This window comes from Patagioenas fasciata, chromosome 1, assembly GCF_037038585.1.
Source record: "Patagioenas fasciata isolate bPatFas1 chromosome 1, bPatFas1.hap1, whole genome shotgun sequence".
NCBI lineage: Eukaryota > Metazoa > Chordata > Aves > Columbiformes > Columbidae > Patagioenas > Patagioenas fasciata.
This window is the reverse complement of record NC_092520.1, coordinates 61623714-61642164: the sequence shown is the minus strand read 5'-3', so window position 1 is coordinate 61642164 and position 18451 is coordinate 61623714. Positions and strand designations below refer to the sequence as shown.

The 18451-nt window shown below is 38.5% G+C and overlaps 2 protein-coding genes across 2 annotated transcripts; one reads left to right on the top strand and one right to left on the bottom strand.

The window, feature by feature from the left end:
* Nucleotides 1–12263, bottom strand: ABHD13 (abhydrolase domain containing 13). The gene is made up of 2 exons (XM_065829666.2): nucleotides 11856–12263; nucleotides 1–5179 (listed from the first exon to the last, which is right to left on the bottom strand). Exon 2 carries the CDS (start codon nucleotides 5142–5144, stop codon nucleotides 4131–4133), a length of 1014 nt encoding a protein of 337 aa, XP_065685738.1. The 5' UTR covers nucleotides 5145–5179; nucleotides 11856–12263; the 3' UTR covers nucleotides 1–4130.
* Nucleotides 12085–16660, top strand: LIG4 (DNA ligase 4). The gene is made up of 2 exons (XM_065829668.2): nucleotides 12085–12241; nucleotides 13060–16660. Exon 2 carries the CDS (start codon nucleotides 13076–13078, stop codon nucleotides 15812–15814), a length of 2739 nt encoding a protein of 912 aa, XP_065685740.2. The 5' UTR covers nucleotides 12085–12241; nucleotides 13060–13075; the 3' UTR covers nucleotides 15815–16660.
* Nucleotides 16661–18451: the final 1791 nt, after the last annotated feature.

Genomic DNA, 18451 nt, shown 5'->3' with positions numbered 1-18451 from the left:
AAGACATTAACAGCACTTTTAATGTATCAATTTATTGCATATGTCAGTACATAAAAATAGAAAAGTGTTTTTCGTAAAATAATTTTATTTTAAAAACCAGACTAGAATGAGAATGTAAAACTTTGCCACAATTAGCACATATACAGTAACGTTTACGCTTTGTCTACAAAACTTAAGAATACTTTATAAGACATTTTTGCTTTGACTATAAATTAAAGAAAAAACAAATTAAAAGCTTGCATCATATATTCAATGACTGTTTCTGAATTCAAAACACAAGTGTTATTTAGAATTTCAATATGCTATCTGTATTTACACTTCTGCAGGGTTCAACTCTACATTATACAAGCAGGATGGCACTGTAAATTATTCGTAACGGGATACATCAGGCTGATCCCACTACATGCAAGAGGCACCAAATTTATATTTGGCAGAAGTGCCTCTAGCGAAATCACTTGTCATTAATAAAAACAAAAATGTACTTCTCAAGTATTGAATTATGAAATACAAATGGAGGTATGTCTGCATCTTTCTACTAATAGAAGAGACCATACCTTGAACTCTCAATTCAGCCTTGCAGTCTTCACTGTGAACACCCCACGTGATGCAAATGATTAGCTCAGAGATGCTGAGACGCATATTTTGTATTAATAGTTAATCCACCTGCCCTTCAACTGAGAGATTGTCCGTAACCTACCAAATCTATTTGTGCTCTATCTCTAATTTTACCTGAGAAATGGACATGAGGGCAGCTACACCACTTAAAGTTCTTTTCAGAGGAAAGCTTATCTTCTCTCTCCACATTTCACAGTTCAAAAACAAATATTGGGAATGTAAACTTGGGTTAGCAGGAAGCCTCAAGTATTTCCACTAATTAAAACCACACACACACGTGCACACACAAGGTCTTATACTGGATGCTTCCTTACAAGGACTCTGGTGCTAAAACTGTTCCAGTTCAGCTTCTGACCCTCTCCATGCCTTTTTTTCTGTTGCTGTTTAAAGTTCCTCTTATAAAAGAGACAATTCCTTTAACAAGCCTATTTAAACTACGAGGCTTTCTTACAAACCCGTGAAAATAACTCCCTCTTCCCAAACTAGAGATTTATATATGCAAGACAAATACTTAGGAAACATCTATTACATAAGCAAATGAAAAACTGTTAAGGGAAAACATAAAATGGTATTATGTGGAATAAATGCAACAGTATCATAATACACTTTTTGGCAATTTGAAGTTATTACTATTGTGTTGCTTGCGGTTCAATTTTTAGCAGCAGACAACCGAGTTTCCATCACATGGACCATAAAACTAAAAAAAATTCCTGACTTGTCAGAACAAGCTTCTTTCCTCTTCTCCTTCCCTTAAAAGATCACGTGTACAGCAGTGGAATATTTGCATAAAAAATAATTTCCTTCTTATTTTCCTTCCACGTATTTCATAGTCAATGCAATGAAAGAGAGCAAGATGGACATTCATTCACAAGGGTATGTGGCCAACCCATTACAGGAGAAGCAAAAATGTGCATTTGTGGAAGGTGGAAGAAACCACATTAAGTGGAAAGAATGCACATACTACAATTGTATCCTCTCATACCCAATACTCAGAAAATCAAAGTTTAATCTTTATGTCATGCAACCAATATAGTGAAAAGATCCAGTTTGATAATTAAAAGCAATGTTTAGATACAGTCCACTTTGAACAGCTCCAGATTGCCATAATCTAATGCCACACATTTGGCTCTGACTTAGCAACTGTGTGCCCAAACAAAAAATACTTCTTTTGTATGGAGGTGCCACATAATAATGGAGGGAATTCTGTTACTTTAGAAATCAACATTTTATTAAAGGAAAAAAAAAAGTATTTAATGGCAAGTTATGACAACTTCTAAAACATTTAGTTTCTCTTCATTCTGTCTCCAGCAATCAACCTATTCTTTTGGCCTTGTCAACATATATTTAGAAAAAGCAGTATTTGCCATCTTATTTTCCTTCTCTCCCTCAATTCTAAAATAATGTGAACCAGCTGAAACAATCTATGCAAGCAGCTCAGATTGTCATTTTAGAACACATCAGGGAAAGGGAATGCTATGCCTAGTAACACCTTTCTGTTATATAAACACCCCGCCTCAGCCAAACTTTACCAATATACCTTCCCTACTTGCCTGCCCCCCCAAAAAATACCACCACTGGAAGGTTGATGAGATCATTTTGGCTTAATTCAGATTTGAAACTACGCTACATCTATAATGATTTTAGGACTACAGATCCAAAAAAGGTTATAGCTTTTCCAATCATCTCTAAGAAAACCTTAATAATGGTGTGACAAAAGATAGTTACCAGAGAAAGCAACTTCTGGTAGGTATGCTTACTTAAAAAAAAGTAAAGATGTATCACCCTATCTGTAAATTGCTGACAACTATTACCGATGTGTACATAAGACTTTTAATTCCATGTAATAAATTTTAGGAGGCATAGCCATTAAGGCACCAGTTCAGGAAAGCAGTTTTATTCAACCAGAGAATTTAAACACAAGCTTAAAATACCACTGCCCACCAGGAAACAGATTGTGTGTGCTGAGATGCTGTTCTGAATCAGGACAACGTGGCAGAAAAATTTACTTAAAAAATTCAATCCTAAGGACAATTGTATGGATTGTGCAGGAAATCTTCCACAGTTTGTTCTTTCCATAAAAAATATTGTGAAGAAGCAAACTATCATCTGCAGCAAATGAGAAATTAAACCTGCAGAAGAGATTCAAACAGCCCCACATTCTAATATGGACTGTGCTAACAGCATTCAACTTCGATACGATTATCTAGGACAGGGACCCCTAACAACAAACCAAAAAGAATGCTAAAATTCAGTCAGTATGAAACTCTCTCAATTTAAGTACTGGCAGCTCTGAAATGGTGACACTAGCTTCAAAAATCCCAGCAAAGCTAGAGAAAACTGCTGATGCTTAGGCTACTTCCTCAAGGTACAACAGAACTGTAAAATATTTTTTGCAAGCAAATAGGCAAGACTAAGCTTAGGTCTACTAAATTTAATGCACTGCTCATTTTTATTATCCTTACTGTAACAACTGTATATATTGATCTCTATAATCACGTGACCAGTGGCAATTATTTGGATTTTTTTTTTGGCGGTATAAATAAAGGGCACAGACATTTAACTACAGCAACCTAAAAAAAAAAAAAAAATAAATAAAATTGAGGACAAATAGGTACTTTCATCTTGTATTGACATTCACACCCACCCACTCTCCCTTGGGAAATCCCACCTCGAATACACAAGCAGATCAACATCAACAAATAGTTTGCCTGTAAGTTAGTGAGGAGAGCTTGGTGCAGAAAGGAGCTTAAATGACACTGCTCCCTTTTGAAGGTTACTTCTATTTTTTTTTTAATGAAGAAATTGCCTGGGCAGAATCCTGAAGCCATGATGTTTAGGCACATACAACTTTCTGGGCACTATTATAATACAAACAGTAAAGTGAAAACAGGGAAGGTGTCTTTTCCACATCAGTTGCAGTTTGAAATCTATATGTATGCAGAATCATAAAAAAACCAGTGATAACCCAGAATGGCATGCCTGCATGTATACTCAACCATTAGTGTTATTTTATATTATTTAGCACATTAAAGACTTCCATCTTGCATAATATAAAATTTCAAGGAATAAAGCACTAATCTCATGCATGGCACACTTCAAATAAAAGAATTCCAAGAGAAGCAAGAAACCATTGTGCTAGCCATGACTGTCCAAAAAGTTCACTCATTCAGCAGTGAATACTGAAGATCCTCCCATTGTTTTAAACTAATACATTCTGTACTACTTCTGTAGCAAGTTCCTTTAATAGTATCAGTTGTACATATCAAACAAATGGAATATATGGACAGAGATACCAAAAAAAGTATAAGAAAGACATAAAATGGTTCATTTACAATGCTGCAAGTGTAAAAGTTATCTGAACATCTTAATAAAGCATCAGACCTTTCCAAGTTTAATTTCACTCTTTAGTCAAGTACAGACATAACATACGGTTAAAAAATGGACATTCTTTTACCACTTTTCACAAATCAAGGTACAGTGCAGGTTCACCCCCCACCTCATAGAAGAATATCAATTTATATTATTGTTACATTAGAGGATGTTTTCGCCATTTCTTCAGGGGAGTGACTCTTTATTACTTCTTTGATGAACTGTTCAAGTGCAGTGAAATAACCCTGGCACTGCCAAGTGTCATTATGAGTTCCATCAGGAAATATCGCCAATCTCTTAGTCCGAGCTGGGGATAATTCATAAAGTTGCTTCATCATAACTGGTGGAATTAACTGGTCAGACAACCCCGAGATGAAGAGAGAAGGCATTCTGCACTGAGAGATTTTTCTGTAGGACAGAAATTTATTTTTGTAGCACCATAAAGGAAGGTATCTCATTGGAAAGAAGGAAAACAAAGTGCTGGCCATGTATGGGATGCTAAGAAAGGTGTTCTCCACCACGATGGCAGAAATCCTATGGGAATTTTCAGAAGCTAAATGAATAGCTACTGCTCCCCCCAAGGAACGGCCAAAAAGAATAATTTTTGTTTTATCAAGGTCAGACCGAGTCATCACATAGTCTAACACAGCCTCAGAATCTAAGTACAAACCTTCTTCACTTGCTTCTCCTTCACTTTTCCCATACCCTCTATAATCGACAAGAATTAAGTTGACTTTCAGGTTTACCAGCATTAACAAAGCATTTGGCAACCTGTGGCCAATGTTGCCCGCATTCCCATGAAAGTAAATGATGGTTGGAGAATATGCTGCATTGTCCCCTGTGTATCTCAGCAGAATAAGATTGAGAAGAACTCCATCTTTGGTTTTGATGAAGATGTTTTCATGTGGTATACCAGTAGGCATAGGAACATAAAGGCGTGATGAAGAGGGCTGTTCAGGAAAGTAAAGCAGTACATCCTGGAATTTATATAATATACCTGCTATCGACACAAATATTAATATAAGTAGTATAATGCCTCCGTACAAGTGAAAAGTTACTATCAAGGGTAAAAGACAAATACGGCAGAGACTCCAAGACCAGGAAGCCAAAGCGAGTAGCCATCTTTTAACAAAGGTCCAAAGCATCCATGACTTTTCCATTGTAGAAGTCAGTGATCTTTTACTCCAAGTAAACCCTGTAAAAAAATCCCAAACATACATATATAAATATAGGGGAAAGAAAAAGGAAGTGATTTAAGCATTTATACATGCAGAAGATTAATGGCAAGTCAATACATCAAAGAATAAATACCAAACTTGGTGGCAAACTCTGTTTGAATTTTTGGAAACCATTCAACTCTATAAAGCAAGCAGAAAAACAATCATAAGCAAAAGGCTTTTGAACTCTTCAAAATCTCATTATTTCAGCTGGCAAGGTCCATCAGCAGCACCAGAAATTTGTTTGACTGTGACCATAATAACTTATATTTTCCCTCAGTCTTCCCTATCGACCAAGAGAACAACCATACAGACCATATCACAAGTTTGTCAAAGGTTCTCATATAAGTAATTCTAGAATCCGGTGAACACAAACAAATATAGTCCTTATTTCCAAGTTGCTACCGACTAAGTCCAAGAGGAGCACCCAACAAGCCTATGAACTTTGCTCTGCAACCAGCAGCTGCTCAAAATGCACACAGGGCCTGCTATTGTTTAGTAGCTGTCTTTCAGAGTCTTGATCAACTGTGGTTACAAAGCAACAAGGTCAGAAGAGACTCCTCTATAGTAAGATTCCACATTGTCGTTACATTTATGACAGCTGTTTTGCTATATCTGCATTGGTTCTGATTTATAATGATAGATTTCCACTATCAGAGCAGTAATCTGTATTAAGTCTTTGGCTGAATGAAAGATCATATCATCATACAAGAGCACTGAAAATGGTCAGCTAGCTACATTATTCTCTGATCAATGAAAATCACAACTGCTGGAAAGTACAGACATGAAAACAGACTCATGACAAAAACATACACACACCATAAAATTAGGAGAGTGATGGTAATGATAATAGATTAAATCTTCTTTCCAACCCTAAGACAGTTATGTCTCCCAGCATAAACAGAACCTCTCCCATTATTCACTGCTGGGTTCTAGAGTAATAAGGAAGTAGGCAAAACCTTCAACACCTACATCAGAACTACAGTAACCAGCCGGTTGCCACTAAGTTGATTAACCTGCCTGGGAGGGACAACAGGAGTGCACTTGTTTACAAACACTGTAAATTAGGTAGCAGATAATAATTACAGTTTAGACACAAAGTTATGCTGTAGTGCAGCAAGAGGCTGAATTAACTCCAAAGGAGTTGGACACAGAGAGATGCATCCAAGCATTCAGTTAAGTCACAGGATCCACACTGAAATAAACTGTATGTCCTAGTACTGCTGGAAAGGGCTGCAACTGCACCAGTCACCTTAGTAGGTTCAAGTGATAAAAGGTGACCTCTGCAGCCACAGTTCGATAAGCTCCCAATATGATCAGGAAAAACTGCCACCTGTAATCATTTTATGCAACAACTAGATATAAATAAGAAATAAAAATAAATCTGTTATATCTTAAGATTCACATATTAACCAAAGGCAACATGAAATTAAGATTTTATATAGTGTATCTACTCCAAACATGTAAAACTGGCAAACTATAAAGCAGTTTAGAGAGCACTTATCCCAAGTCGGTTCTCTTATATTATTTATGAGCTCGTATTCAATACCCACATCAAAGTATGCACAAATATTGTCTATATGAAAAATTAATTATTGTGATCCATTTCTCCAGTAAATAAGTTGCAGTAATTAGGAGACACAAAGTAGATACCTTAATTTGTAAGAGAACTTCCTAATTAAGTTGACAAACATATCCTGCATTACAGTTTAAGACTATAAGAGCACTGACAATGACACAGTAAAAGCACTTTCCTTATCTATGCTGTTCAAACTTTTGCTGACTTTCTTATGAAACAAGAGAGACTCCAAAGACACTTCCTCACCAAGACATTCACAAAAGAGTAAGAGACCCATCATTAAAAACAACGACTAAAAACTAAGGAAGTAATAAAAATCTTACTTAAGGTGATTAAGTTTGCAGATAACTATCCCATATACACTAAAGATTGCTCTTCGAAGACAGATACAGCTGATTTTCTAAGCCATGTTAGTTTCATTTTTGCACTGCTTCTACTTTCATTTCAGTAGGACAGTATGATCAAAATGCTATACTAGTGAGACACTGTTGCTGTGTGATTACTTCACATATATATATATATATATATAGAGAGAGAGAGAGAGAGAGAAAGAGGTATATATAAAACCTGGTACTGGAATTGCAAAACTAATGCATCCTACAAATAAAACTCAGCATCTGCTAGTTATCAGGAAGACCAAACTATACAGCCACAAATGTTTCATACTCACCTACATGTTTAAGTAAAGCTGACTACTCTGTACTAATAAACAACTACATGACTATCATACTTTTCTTCCCAGCTGCGTGAAACTTCTAGTTCTGTCCATTTCCAGGCTTGAATCAGACCATGTCTATTTCACATCTTACTGCATGGTTTGTTAGCTAGAGAACTAAAATATAAGTTTCCCCCAGGTTCTTCCCTGCCTCCTTTCAGTACCAACTGAGAGATCACTAGAAAGGAAAATGATGGTTTCTCAAACAAGCACACAGGCCTAGAAGAGACTCTAAACAAAGTCAATATAAGCTCATTCTCAATAAAACTACAAACTATGCTTTCTATGGAGTCCAAAGCAGCAGGCCTTCCAAGCATTACCTTGTTTGATCTGAACAGTACAAGATGACACAAGCAGAACCAAATTTCCAGGTAAAGGACATAGATAAAAAAAGTAAGCCGATATACTAATTTTCAGTGAGATATAAAGTGTTTGTTAACACTTTTTGAAGTGCATGAGATTTGAGACTGCTCAGCATACTGCAAAATTACATACACACACAAACAAACAAAAAATTACATCTCTTCTAGGTCTTTACTCTCCACTACTGTTGTGCTGGATAGGAAGCTATAAACCTTTCAAACAGTTTACAATATAGCATCTTATGATGCAAACACTTTATGTTCAATTATGAAGAGCACATGTTTTGATTCTCCTGTATCTCTAACTTTTGTGACTAATATGATGCCAGGTCAATCAAGAAAAAGGGGGGAACAAGGAAGCAAAGGGAGAAGGATGTATTTAGACTTCGAGTTGTTCAACTGAGAAACAGCATGAACCCACCACCTTGACAAGCCCCTCTAAACAAGCCTACTTCAGTACTAGACTACCAGAACCACTTACTGACTTGCTCCATAACTGCCTGACAGCCCAGTTAAAGAAAGAAGTGTGCACTCTTTTATGTATTCTAAAAGACAGCATTTTAATCAATTTCTGTCACATGCAAATATTCCTAGTTAAGATTTTTTTTAACAGATGACTGTTTAGCAGGATTACCTCTGTTATACTGCCTTCTACTGTTAGAAGTATCACAGCTCTACACAGAAGTGGCATGAAACATCACCCTTGTATTACAGATGGAGATGCTGCAACCAAAGTGAGCAAGTTGGCCAGAGGAAAGTCTTCTATTACAGCCAGAGAAATAAGTTTCTCTACAGATTTCCTTTTCAGATCTCCCAGATAAAACATTAACCGCTTAGAAATAATTCTTACTTCACTAAAAAAAACACTCTTGTTTTTGAACGAACATTATATTCCAGCACTACATTTAAAGTAATTGTCATAACTTCTGCCAATGACAAGGCTTTCCTGTAACAGGAAGGCACATCCCATTTTACAGCATATACAGCAACAGTATTTTATAACCGATCATTATTTAAACTAAGTTACAGACTATGAAAACAAGCAGAAGGGACATTTTTTTTGTTCTTTAAACTTGTCATGAAGTCAATGGTTATGACAAGTATACAGTCATCAAGAGCAGACCCATCCAGTTCTATCTGGTAGATGTTTCCCTAGGTAACTCTCATATTAATGAAAATTCCTACACAAGCTGCTCTTGTTCTTAGCTACTCTCATTGCCAGAAAGTATATACTAATACTTAAAAGGAAGGAAGACTAACTTAAATTTATTACTTCTAGTTTAATGTTTTTTAACCTCCAAATATGTAACCCACCTTCAGTTTCTCCAGACTATATAAACTGGGCTCCGCTGCTCTCTCCTCGAAGATGATGGTTTTTTCAGTCCCAAATATGATCAGAGCTCTTTCCTCTAGCATTTTTCTCCTTCACATTTCCTACTGTCCCTCTGATAATGCTGCATTAGAAAGGCTAGCCTTTGTGAATTCAGGTGGTTCCTACAAGGTGATGTGTGTGGTTTTTTGGGGGGGTGTACATTTTTTGTTTTGTTGTTTGTTTTTATTTTTGTTGTTTTGGTTTTTATGATTGCATAGTTAAAGAGACAAGTAGAAGACAATATTTAAATACAAAGTTCTATCATGGAAACCATTAACACAAAAGAATGCGGCCCAATTCAACTGTGCTTTTGGCTTATAGGCCAATAAAGACCAGTTCAGCTAACACAGTCACAGAACTGGATTGTCTCTCAAAACAGAAATGCAATTTGGAAGTGATGAGCTTCAATTTTATGCCAAAGAGAAGGGATAGAAACACACAGATCTGTATCTATACATCTCCACTGCTGAATCCACAGTCCAGGAATTATTGCAGATCTCTGTGTTCTATCAGCTACAAATCCCATAATTAAGTAGCTAATGAAAAATAAAAATCACTCATAATAAAATTCTAAAGGAAAAAATAAAGTCTTTATGATCAAGAGGCTTGAATAATATTCTGCTCTGCCTTAATGCTATTCTTAAATGATTAATGCCATTATCAACTGTAGATCATAAAAGCTTAAGTGCAGACTTAATGTACTTGGCAAAATTTTTTCATACATTTTGAACGTTAACTGAAATTACTCTTGTATTTGCCACAAATGCTGTTGAATTATTTGTCTTTGTCTATGTTCTTAATATTAAAAGGTGCTATTTTTACACAATAACCACATTACAAAATGTTTACCATTGGATCTGATGAGTTCCCAGGGTTCATCTCTGCCTGAACTACAGTTCCATTTATGAACTTTGAGTAAAATTGCTTCTGAATTACACACATAATTACTGTTTGTCTAGAGTTATTTGAAGCCAATAGCCGTAGAAGTTAAATCTGCTTTACTAACGGAACCGTGCATATCATGTTCATACTCCTCCTATCAAGCTTAGCTTTTCTTCAAAACATCTTATAAACCTGAAAACATCCTGAAGTTCAAAAATCACCTCAAAATGTCTTGTGTTTTATATGTACAGCACTCAGTATAAAACATACATAGTGCATAATTACTAAGTTGTAATAGATTTACATTGCCTCATTAAAGCTAGCTTTTAGTGTATGAGTAGCCTTAAAGTCAGTATTAAGAAGAGCACTCAGGTGTTTAATGGCTTCTTTCTCATTAAAGAGCTTAAAAAAGCAAAGTTAGTTTTAAGACTTATGGCAGCCCTTCAGATTTCACGGTTTCAAATTGAACAAACAAACAAAATGAGGTAATTCTTAAGAAAAAAGGGAAATATCTGAGGACATCAGTTTATCTTTGCTGCACTTCCTTCCGATATACTCCACCTCCCCCAGACACAGACAAGTGTTACATTTATTCTTATTTCTTCAGAAGACTTCTATAAGTAGAAACACTAAGTTCTCGACTGTCTAAAATTAGTTTCAGAGAGGGAACTAAACTGGAAGAAAACCTACAAGTTCAGTAAGAAAAGGATAAATACACTTTCGTAGTGCTAAAAACTTAGATAAATACTTAGATAAATAAATGTTTTTTAAAACAACAACAACAAAAGTTAAAACAGTAAAGTAGCTACTTCTGACCAGGAAAAAGCAGAGTAAGAACAGCTGAATGTCAGGCATTTAAGAGCTCTGGCTTTTAAAGTCAGCGAGGCACCTCTCCTATTTATTTCAAACAACAAACTTCCACAGCTCTGCATCAAGTGGTATGTATTCGTAACCGAAAGTGAAAGTGTTTTCCCCTTAACTCTTCTCGTTCCCCTCCCAGCTGACATATATTAATGAACCCTACAAGCATATATGGAATTACAATAGTACTGTGTAAAAACAAAACAAATAAACGAAAACAACAACAAACCAAGGACAGTTATCATATTAGAGCCTTAGCTTTCTAGTGACAAGTCTTTTATTTCCTTTTTTACCTAAAGGAAACGTCCTGCTCACCATTTTCAAGATATTCATTTGGCACATTAAGCAACATTAAAGTTTATCATCTGCCCCACGTTCACCGGGCATCCTCATTTGTAAGCCCTGTTCCATATGGCAACACAAACAAACGAAACACTAGAGCAAGATCTTGCTACGAGGATGCAACAGCTCTCCCGGGACCTCGCAGTAAGGCACCCGAAGGAACTTTTACCGGCGCTGTCAAGGCAGCAGTCCCTCGGGAGACACGTCCCGCACGGCAGGCGCCGGAGCCACGGACGCCCACGGGACAGCACCCACGGGACAGCACCCACGGGACAGCACCCACGGGACAGCACCCGCCCGCCAGCCGCTCCCGCCCAGGGAAGAACCGCGTTCAAGTCACGGCGAGACCCCAAAACCGAATCAATGCCAAACCTTCCGGACGCCCCCCGCCGACTCCAGCCCGGCCTGCCCGTTCCGCTGTCCCCTCGCAGACGACACCTGTCTCCCACCCCCCCGCCGCGGCCTTGCGGGACCGGCCCGCCGCCTGCCTCAGCTCCCCCCGTCGCGGGGCGCAGCCAGCCCAAGCAGAGGCGACACCCACCCGCCGCATCATCCCGCGCAGCCGCGGCCGCCGGCGCTGCCTTGGGCCAGCGCGGACCCCGCCGCGCAACTTCAACCACCGCTCCGTCCCAGGCAGGAACTCACGCCCGCCACGGCTTCCGCTTCCGGATCAGGGTCCGTCCGCTTTTTTTTTGTTTGTTTGTTTGTTTTGTTTTGTTTTGTGGGGTTTTTTTATCCCTCCCTGGGCACAGCCGCCCCGGGTTCCGCCAGCGCTTCTCCGCCGCCGCGGCAACTGCCGAGGCCTCCCCGTGCGGCCGGAACCATTGCGCCTGGGGGAGGAGCAACGGGCAGCGGCGTTAACGGGGCGCCCCTCCCCTTCCGGGGCGGCCGGTGTGACCCGGGCTCCGTGGGTTCCCCTGTCTCCGTGTAAGTCTCCGCTCGAGGTGCCCGTTCCGCCACCGTCTCCTCCCATCTGTCTCCCTCTGCCTGCCCGCTAGTCCGTTCCGGGGAGGGAGCGGCCGGCGCAGAGCGGAAGGTGCCCCCTGGGTGGTGTCCGTTCACCCCCGACCCGTGTCCATGGCAACGCCGTCGCGGCGCGGAGTGGGAGTTCGGAGTCTGCCCGCGGGAGCAACACCGGCTGCGTAGGACCCCGCTCCCTCAGCGCTTCCACGCAGCCCCCGGCGGGCCTGGTGGGTCTCCTCAGAGGCAGGAGCTGGGGGGGAGCGGGGCGGTGTTGGGGGCGGCCTGTGCTCCGAGGGAAAACGGTCTCAGAACAGCGGGAGGCGTGGGCACTGCCTTGTCCTGTCTTCCAGTCCTGTCATCCAGGGGATGCTTGTGTGAGAGCAGGGGTGTCAGCCTAATTTTCATCAGTCTCGCGGTTGCCTTCGAAGGGCCGCATGTAATTTTAGAACTGTGTAAATATAACTACTCCTGCATTTATACAGCCTTAAAACTACATTCGGCCCTTCAAAGGCAACGGCGAGGCCGATGTGGCCCCCGGGGAAGATGAGTTTCACACCTCTGTGTTAGAGTATCGCAGTCTGGCTGCTGAGTTTCACCCATAACTAAGGACTGTGGTACCAGTTAGTGACCTTTAAGTAAAGATAACAGTTAAATCCTAATTAGAAAATTGAGAAAATCAGTAAATCTTAATTAGAGATTTTTTTGAGACAGAACAGCATACTGGTGTGTGTTGTTTTTTTTTTTTCCTCTACAAGTGTATATATATTTTTTTTCCTTCTTAGTGAAAAACGGACTCTGATGGCTTCCACACCTGCATTGCAGCCTTCTCCTAAAAAGACAGTGGCCTCTCGTGTGCCTTTTGCAGATCTGTGTTCTACTCTGGAGCGAATACAGAAGTGTAAATCTCGTCCGGATAAAACCAAGTACTTCAAGGATTTCCTGGATTCCTGGAGAAAGTTCCATGATGCTCTTCATCAAAAAGAGAAAGATGTCACAGATTCTTTTTATCCAGCAATGCGACTTATTCTTCCACAGCTGGAAAGAGAAAGGATGGCATATGGAATTAAAGAAACGATGCTTGCAAAATTGTATATTGAGCTGCTTAATTTACCAAGAGATGGAAAAGATGCTGCAAAGCTTTTAAATTACAGGACACCTGCTGGTTCACGTGGAGATGCTGGAGATTTTGCAATGATTGCATACTTTGTGTTAAAACCTAGGAGCCCAAAACAAGGCAGATTGACAATAGAACAAGTCAATGAACACTTAGATGCAATAGCTAATAACAATGTTGCTAAAAACAAGGGACTGTTAAAGAAAAGTCTTCTTCAGTTAATTACCCAGAGCACAGCACTGGAACAAAAATGGCTTATCCGAATGATCATAAAGGATCTGAAGCTTGGTATTAGTCAACAAACTATATTTTCAATTTTTCATCCTGATGCTCTTGAATTACACAATGTCACAACTGATTTGGAAAAAGTTTGCAGGCAACTGCATGATCCCTCTGTCTCTCTTAGTGATGTTTCTATCACGTTATTTTCTGCCTTTAAACCAATGCTTGCTGCTATTGCTGATGTCCAGCAAATTGAGAAACAAATGAATAACCAGATATTCTACATAGAAACTAAGCTGGATGGTGAACGTATGCAGCTGCACAAAGATGGAGATGTGTATAAATATTTTTCCCGAAATGGGTTTGACTATACTCAGCAGTTTGGCGCTTCCCCCCTTGATGGTTCATTAACACCATTTATTCATAATGTATTTAAGGGCAATATACAAAACTGCATTCTTGATGGTGAAATGATGGCTTACAATCCTGAGACGCAAACCTTTATGCAAAAAGGAAACAGATTTGACATAAAAAGAATGGTGGAGGATTCTGACCTGCAGACCTGCTTCTGTGTGTTTGACGTATTGATGGTTAACGATCAGAAGTTGGCTCATGAAATACTGACCAAAAGATATGAAATCTTAAGTAGCGTATTTACTCCCCTAACAGGCAGGATACATGTTGTACACAAAAAAAGTGCCAGAACAAGAAAAGAAGTAATTGATGCTTTAAATGAAGCAATAGATAAGAGAGAGGAGGGGATTATGGTGAAAGATCCCATGTCCACCTACAAACCTGACAAACGTGGGGAAGGCTGGTTAAAAATCAAGCCAGAATACGTTAATGGGCTGATGGATGAACTAGACCTTTTAATTGTTGGTGGTTACTGGGGGAAAGGCTCTCGTGGTGGAATGATGTCTCATTTTCTGTGTGCTATTGCAGAGACGCCTCCTCCAAATGAAAAACCTACCATTTTCCACTCTATTTGTCGTGTTGGCTCTGGCTATACTATGAAGGAATTATACGATCTAGGTTTGAAACTGGCTAAACACTGGAAGCCCTACCATAGGAGGGACCCTCCTGGTAATATTTTGTGTGGAACTGAAAAACCTGAAATGTACATTGAACCTTGCAACTCTGTCATAGTTCAGATCAAGGCAGCCGAGATTGTTAACAGTGATATGTACAAAACGGACTGTACTTTGAGATTCCCCCGAATTGAGAAGATAAGAGAGGACAAAAAATGGTATGAGTGCATGACTTCAGCCATGTTAGAAGATCTCAGAAGCAAAGCAGAAGGGAAACTGGCATCTAAACACCTTCATATAGAGGAGTATGATGAGCCACAAGAGAAAAAAAGGAAAACTGTATCAAAGGTGAGGAAGATAATTGGAATAGCTGAGCAGTTCAAAGCTCCTGATCTTTCTAATGTAAGCAAGGTTTCAAATATGTTTGAAGATGTTGAGTTTTGTGTTATGACAGGAATGGGAAAATACACAAAGTCTGAACTGGAAAGCAGGATAGCCGAATGTGGTGGCAGCATTGTACAGAACCCAGGGCCGGAGACTTACTGTGTCATTGTAGGAGCTGAGAATGTCAGAGTGAAAAACATCATTGCTTCCAACAAATACGATGTGGTGAGGGCAGAGTGGCTCCTTCAATGTTTTCAAACCAAAATGCTGGTGCCTTGGCAGCCAGCCTTTATGATTCACATGTCTCCTGACACCAAAGAACATTTTGCTCGTGAGTATGATTGTTACGGGGACAGCTACACGGCAGACACAGATGTTGCACAACTCAAGGAAGTGTTCTCAAGAATGAAAGACAATAAGGTGATGCCTTCGGACATGATCGCAGAGTTAGAAGAACGTTATTCGTGGAACAGCTGTCGGCTCAGTATATTCAGAGGAAACACTATTTATGTGGACTGTTATGCTGTTGTTAATGAGCCCAGAACCAAAATCCATGGAACGACACTGTCAATTAGAGCTTTGGAGCTCCGTTTTTATGGTGCAATAGTAGTCTCTCACCTTGAAGAGGGCATCTCCCATGTTGTTGTAGGAGATGATCATTCCCGGGTAAAAGAGATGAAATCACTCAGAAGAACATTTGGGATAAAATTTAAAATTGTATCTGAGCTGTGGGTAACTGAGTCAGTGGAGGAAGGAGTCCTAAAGAATGAAAATCAGTACTTAATCTAAAGTAGTTTTTAAGCTTGGAGTGAAAGCATTCTTGTTGGTATGACTGAATTTTGATATTATGAGGTTGCCTTAAGTTGTGTGTTCATGCCTATTTAAAGCTGTCTCTGGCTAAAGAGAAACAACCTATTGTTAAAATTAGAGGAAGGCTTTTAGTTACACTGTTGTGGAAGGAAGAAGATGCTAAGCTATTTGGAGGAGAAAAAAACATCACCAGATAAGTAATGAAAGCCTTTTACTTCTCAAACAGGTCTCAGGAGAGATCTAATGTTTTACGTAAGAGAATTTCTAGCTATTAATGGTGCTTGCCTCTGTTGTTCAAAATGGAGACAATAATTTACTATTTTATGGAGATTCTACTATTTAACATATTTATTACTTTATAATCACATTCATGTTTTTGTAGAATTTTGTGTATATTCCGTATGCTACAGGATTCATTAATTTATAAAATTTAGCTGTACTATTTTAATTTGTTTACATTGCTTTTAGCAGAGCCCCACAAGCCGCAGTAGCACTTTGGTTTTAGGGTATTGCATTGATATCATGTTTCTTTGTATAAATAACCATTGTAAAGGAGAACCTAAACTTCTGATTGAGGTGCTAATGAATTAATAATGACCTATATATCTGTAAAATACAAATCAATTACTTAAAAACAGTAATGACTTCCTGTGCTCATTACAGTTAAACCATGAAGTGCGACAGAGCTAGGCTTTTACACTTAAACTGTCAGTTTTATCTCAAAAAATGTTTCATAAGCTATTTCAGTAATGTAATATTAATTTCCACATATCCAGTTCAATGGATGTTTTTTTCAATTACTAAATAAAATCTATTTTTAAAGTCTGCCTGTTTTTTTTTTTTTTTTTTTGGGGTGAGAAATAACTTTTTTGAAAAACACAAAACTTAGTTTCTGTTTTTAATCTGTTAGATGATTTATGCATTAACTTTGAGGAGACAAAGGTTCAAGCCTCTGTTCCTGTTGTGTCAATACTGGTATCAAACAGAAGCAGGTTTTGGCTGACTTATTTCTTCAGTGCTTTCTGTGATCATGCTCATATAAAAAATTACTGTAGAAATAATTGGGAAATGTTATACGAAAGGCTAATTGTTGGAAGTTTATTCTTATTTCTTATAGTTAGTGTAAGCATTAGGAACTACTTTATTATTTGACATGTACTATATAGATAAAATGTAATAACCACTTTTCTTAAGCCACCATATAAATTGTTAAAAGGCACAATATTTTTTAGACATAAAATGGTATATACTGAAAGACAGTGCATTATTTTCTTTCTAATAATTCAAATGGAAAATTGGTTTATGTGATGTCATAAATTCAAATTTCTAAATAGAAAATGAAAAGAGTGTTTGTCTTTCTACTTACACAGATTTCTCTTAAATGGATTTTAATCAAATACATGTTTTAGGTGATCCTGGTTAGGAAAGCTAAAAGGAAAAAAAAGGCAAATATGCATTACAGCTGACTCTTGAGACCTTGTCAAATATCTTACTTTGAGATCTAAATGTTATTCAAATAGACATATTTAAGAAGCATTAATTCCACATTGTTTTTTTGTCCTCTCAAAGCTATGCAATGCTGGGGAAACTAGAACTAGTAACTTATCAGCAAAATTGTTATTCTTTTTACTGACTCCTCAGTACATAGTGCACTGAAGGTTTATTTTATCACAGAAAGACCCCTCATGGACTTGGTATGCTGTTTCAGCTTGTTGTATTTCGTATTTTGCCTCAGTTCTAGTTAGAACTAGTAATTAATTGTTAATCATGCATATTTGTATGGGACATGATAATTAGCATACTGGATAATGTCAGGTAACTAAGCTGGTGTGTATTTTTTTGTTTTGGTTGCTGTTTGAAAATTTACTTTAAAATGCTGAATAAGAAATGCCATACAGCATGTGTCAGTGTAAAAAAGGAATCTTTACTTACTACTACACTGTAAAAATAACATGCATTTAATGTCAGGGTTTTTTCTGGGGCTGTTTGTTTGCATGGCAACTGCATGGATCTGTGGATGCAATTGCTCTTATTGGACTATGTTTCTAGAATATAACAAATACCATCACTCTGAATGTCCCCTGCTTCCTTTTGCTTCCCCCAGCTTTATATACTGCGCATGACATCTTATTGTGTGAAATATCCCTGTGGTCAGTTGGGGTCAGCTGTCTTGGCTCTGTCCCCTCCCAAATTCTTGTGCACCCGCAGCCTGCTTGCTGGTGGGGTGGTGTGAGGAGCAGAAAAGGCCTTGACTCTGTGCAAGCCCTGCTCAGCAGTAATTAAAACATCCTTGTCTTATCAACACTGTTTTCAGCACAAATCCAGAACATAGGCTCATACCAGCTACTAGGAACAAAATTAACTCTACCCCAGCAAAATCAGCACAGGAGGTCTACAGAAAATTTTATGCATGGTGTCTAAGGATGAATATAAGACAAGTTTGTAGGTAGCAGTAAGAGCTGATGTGGATCAACAGTGTACCAAAAGAAGTCTTTTATCTATTTTCTTTTATCTATTTTGTTTTGTCTAATTAAAAAAAAATGTTCTGACGTATAAAACTAGCCTTACTATTAGGTAATCATAGTCCATTGAAAACAGTGTTCAAGAAAGAGGAAA

Bases quoted from the DNA above. Each gene is read 5' to 3' on its own strand.
- ABHD13 (XM_065829666.2), bottom strand. From the start codon at position 5,144: ATGGAAAAGTCATGGATGCTTTGGACCTTTGTTAAAAGATGGCTACTC.
- LIG4 (XM_065829668.2), top strand. From the start codon at position 13,076: ATGGCTTCCACACCTGCATTGCAGCCTTCTCCTAAAAAGACAGTGGCC.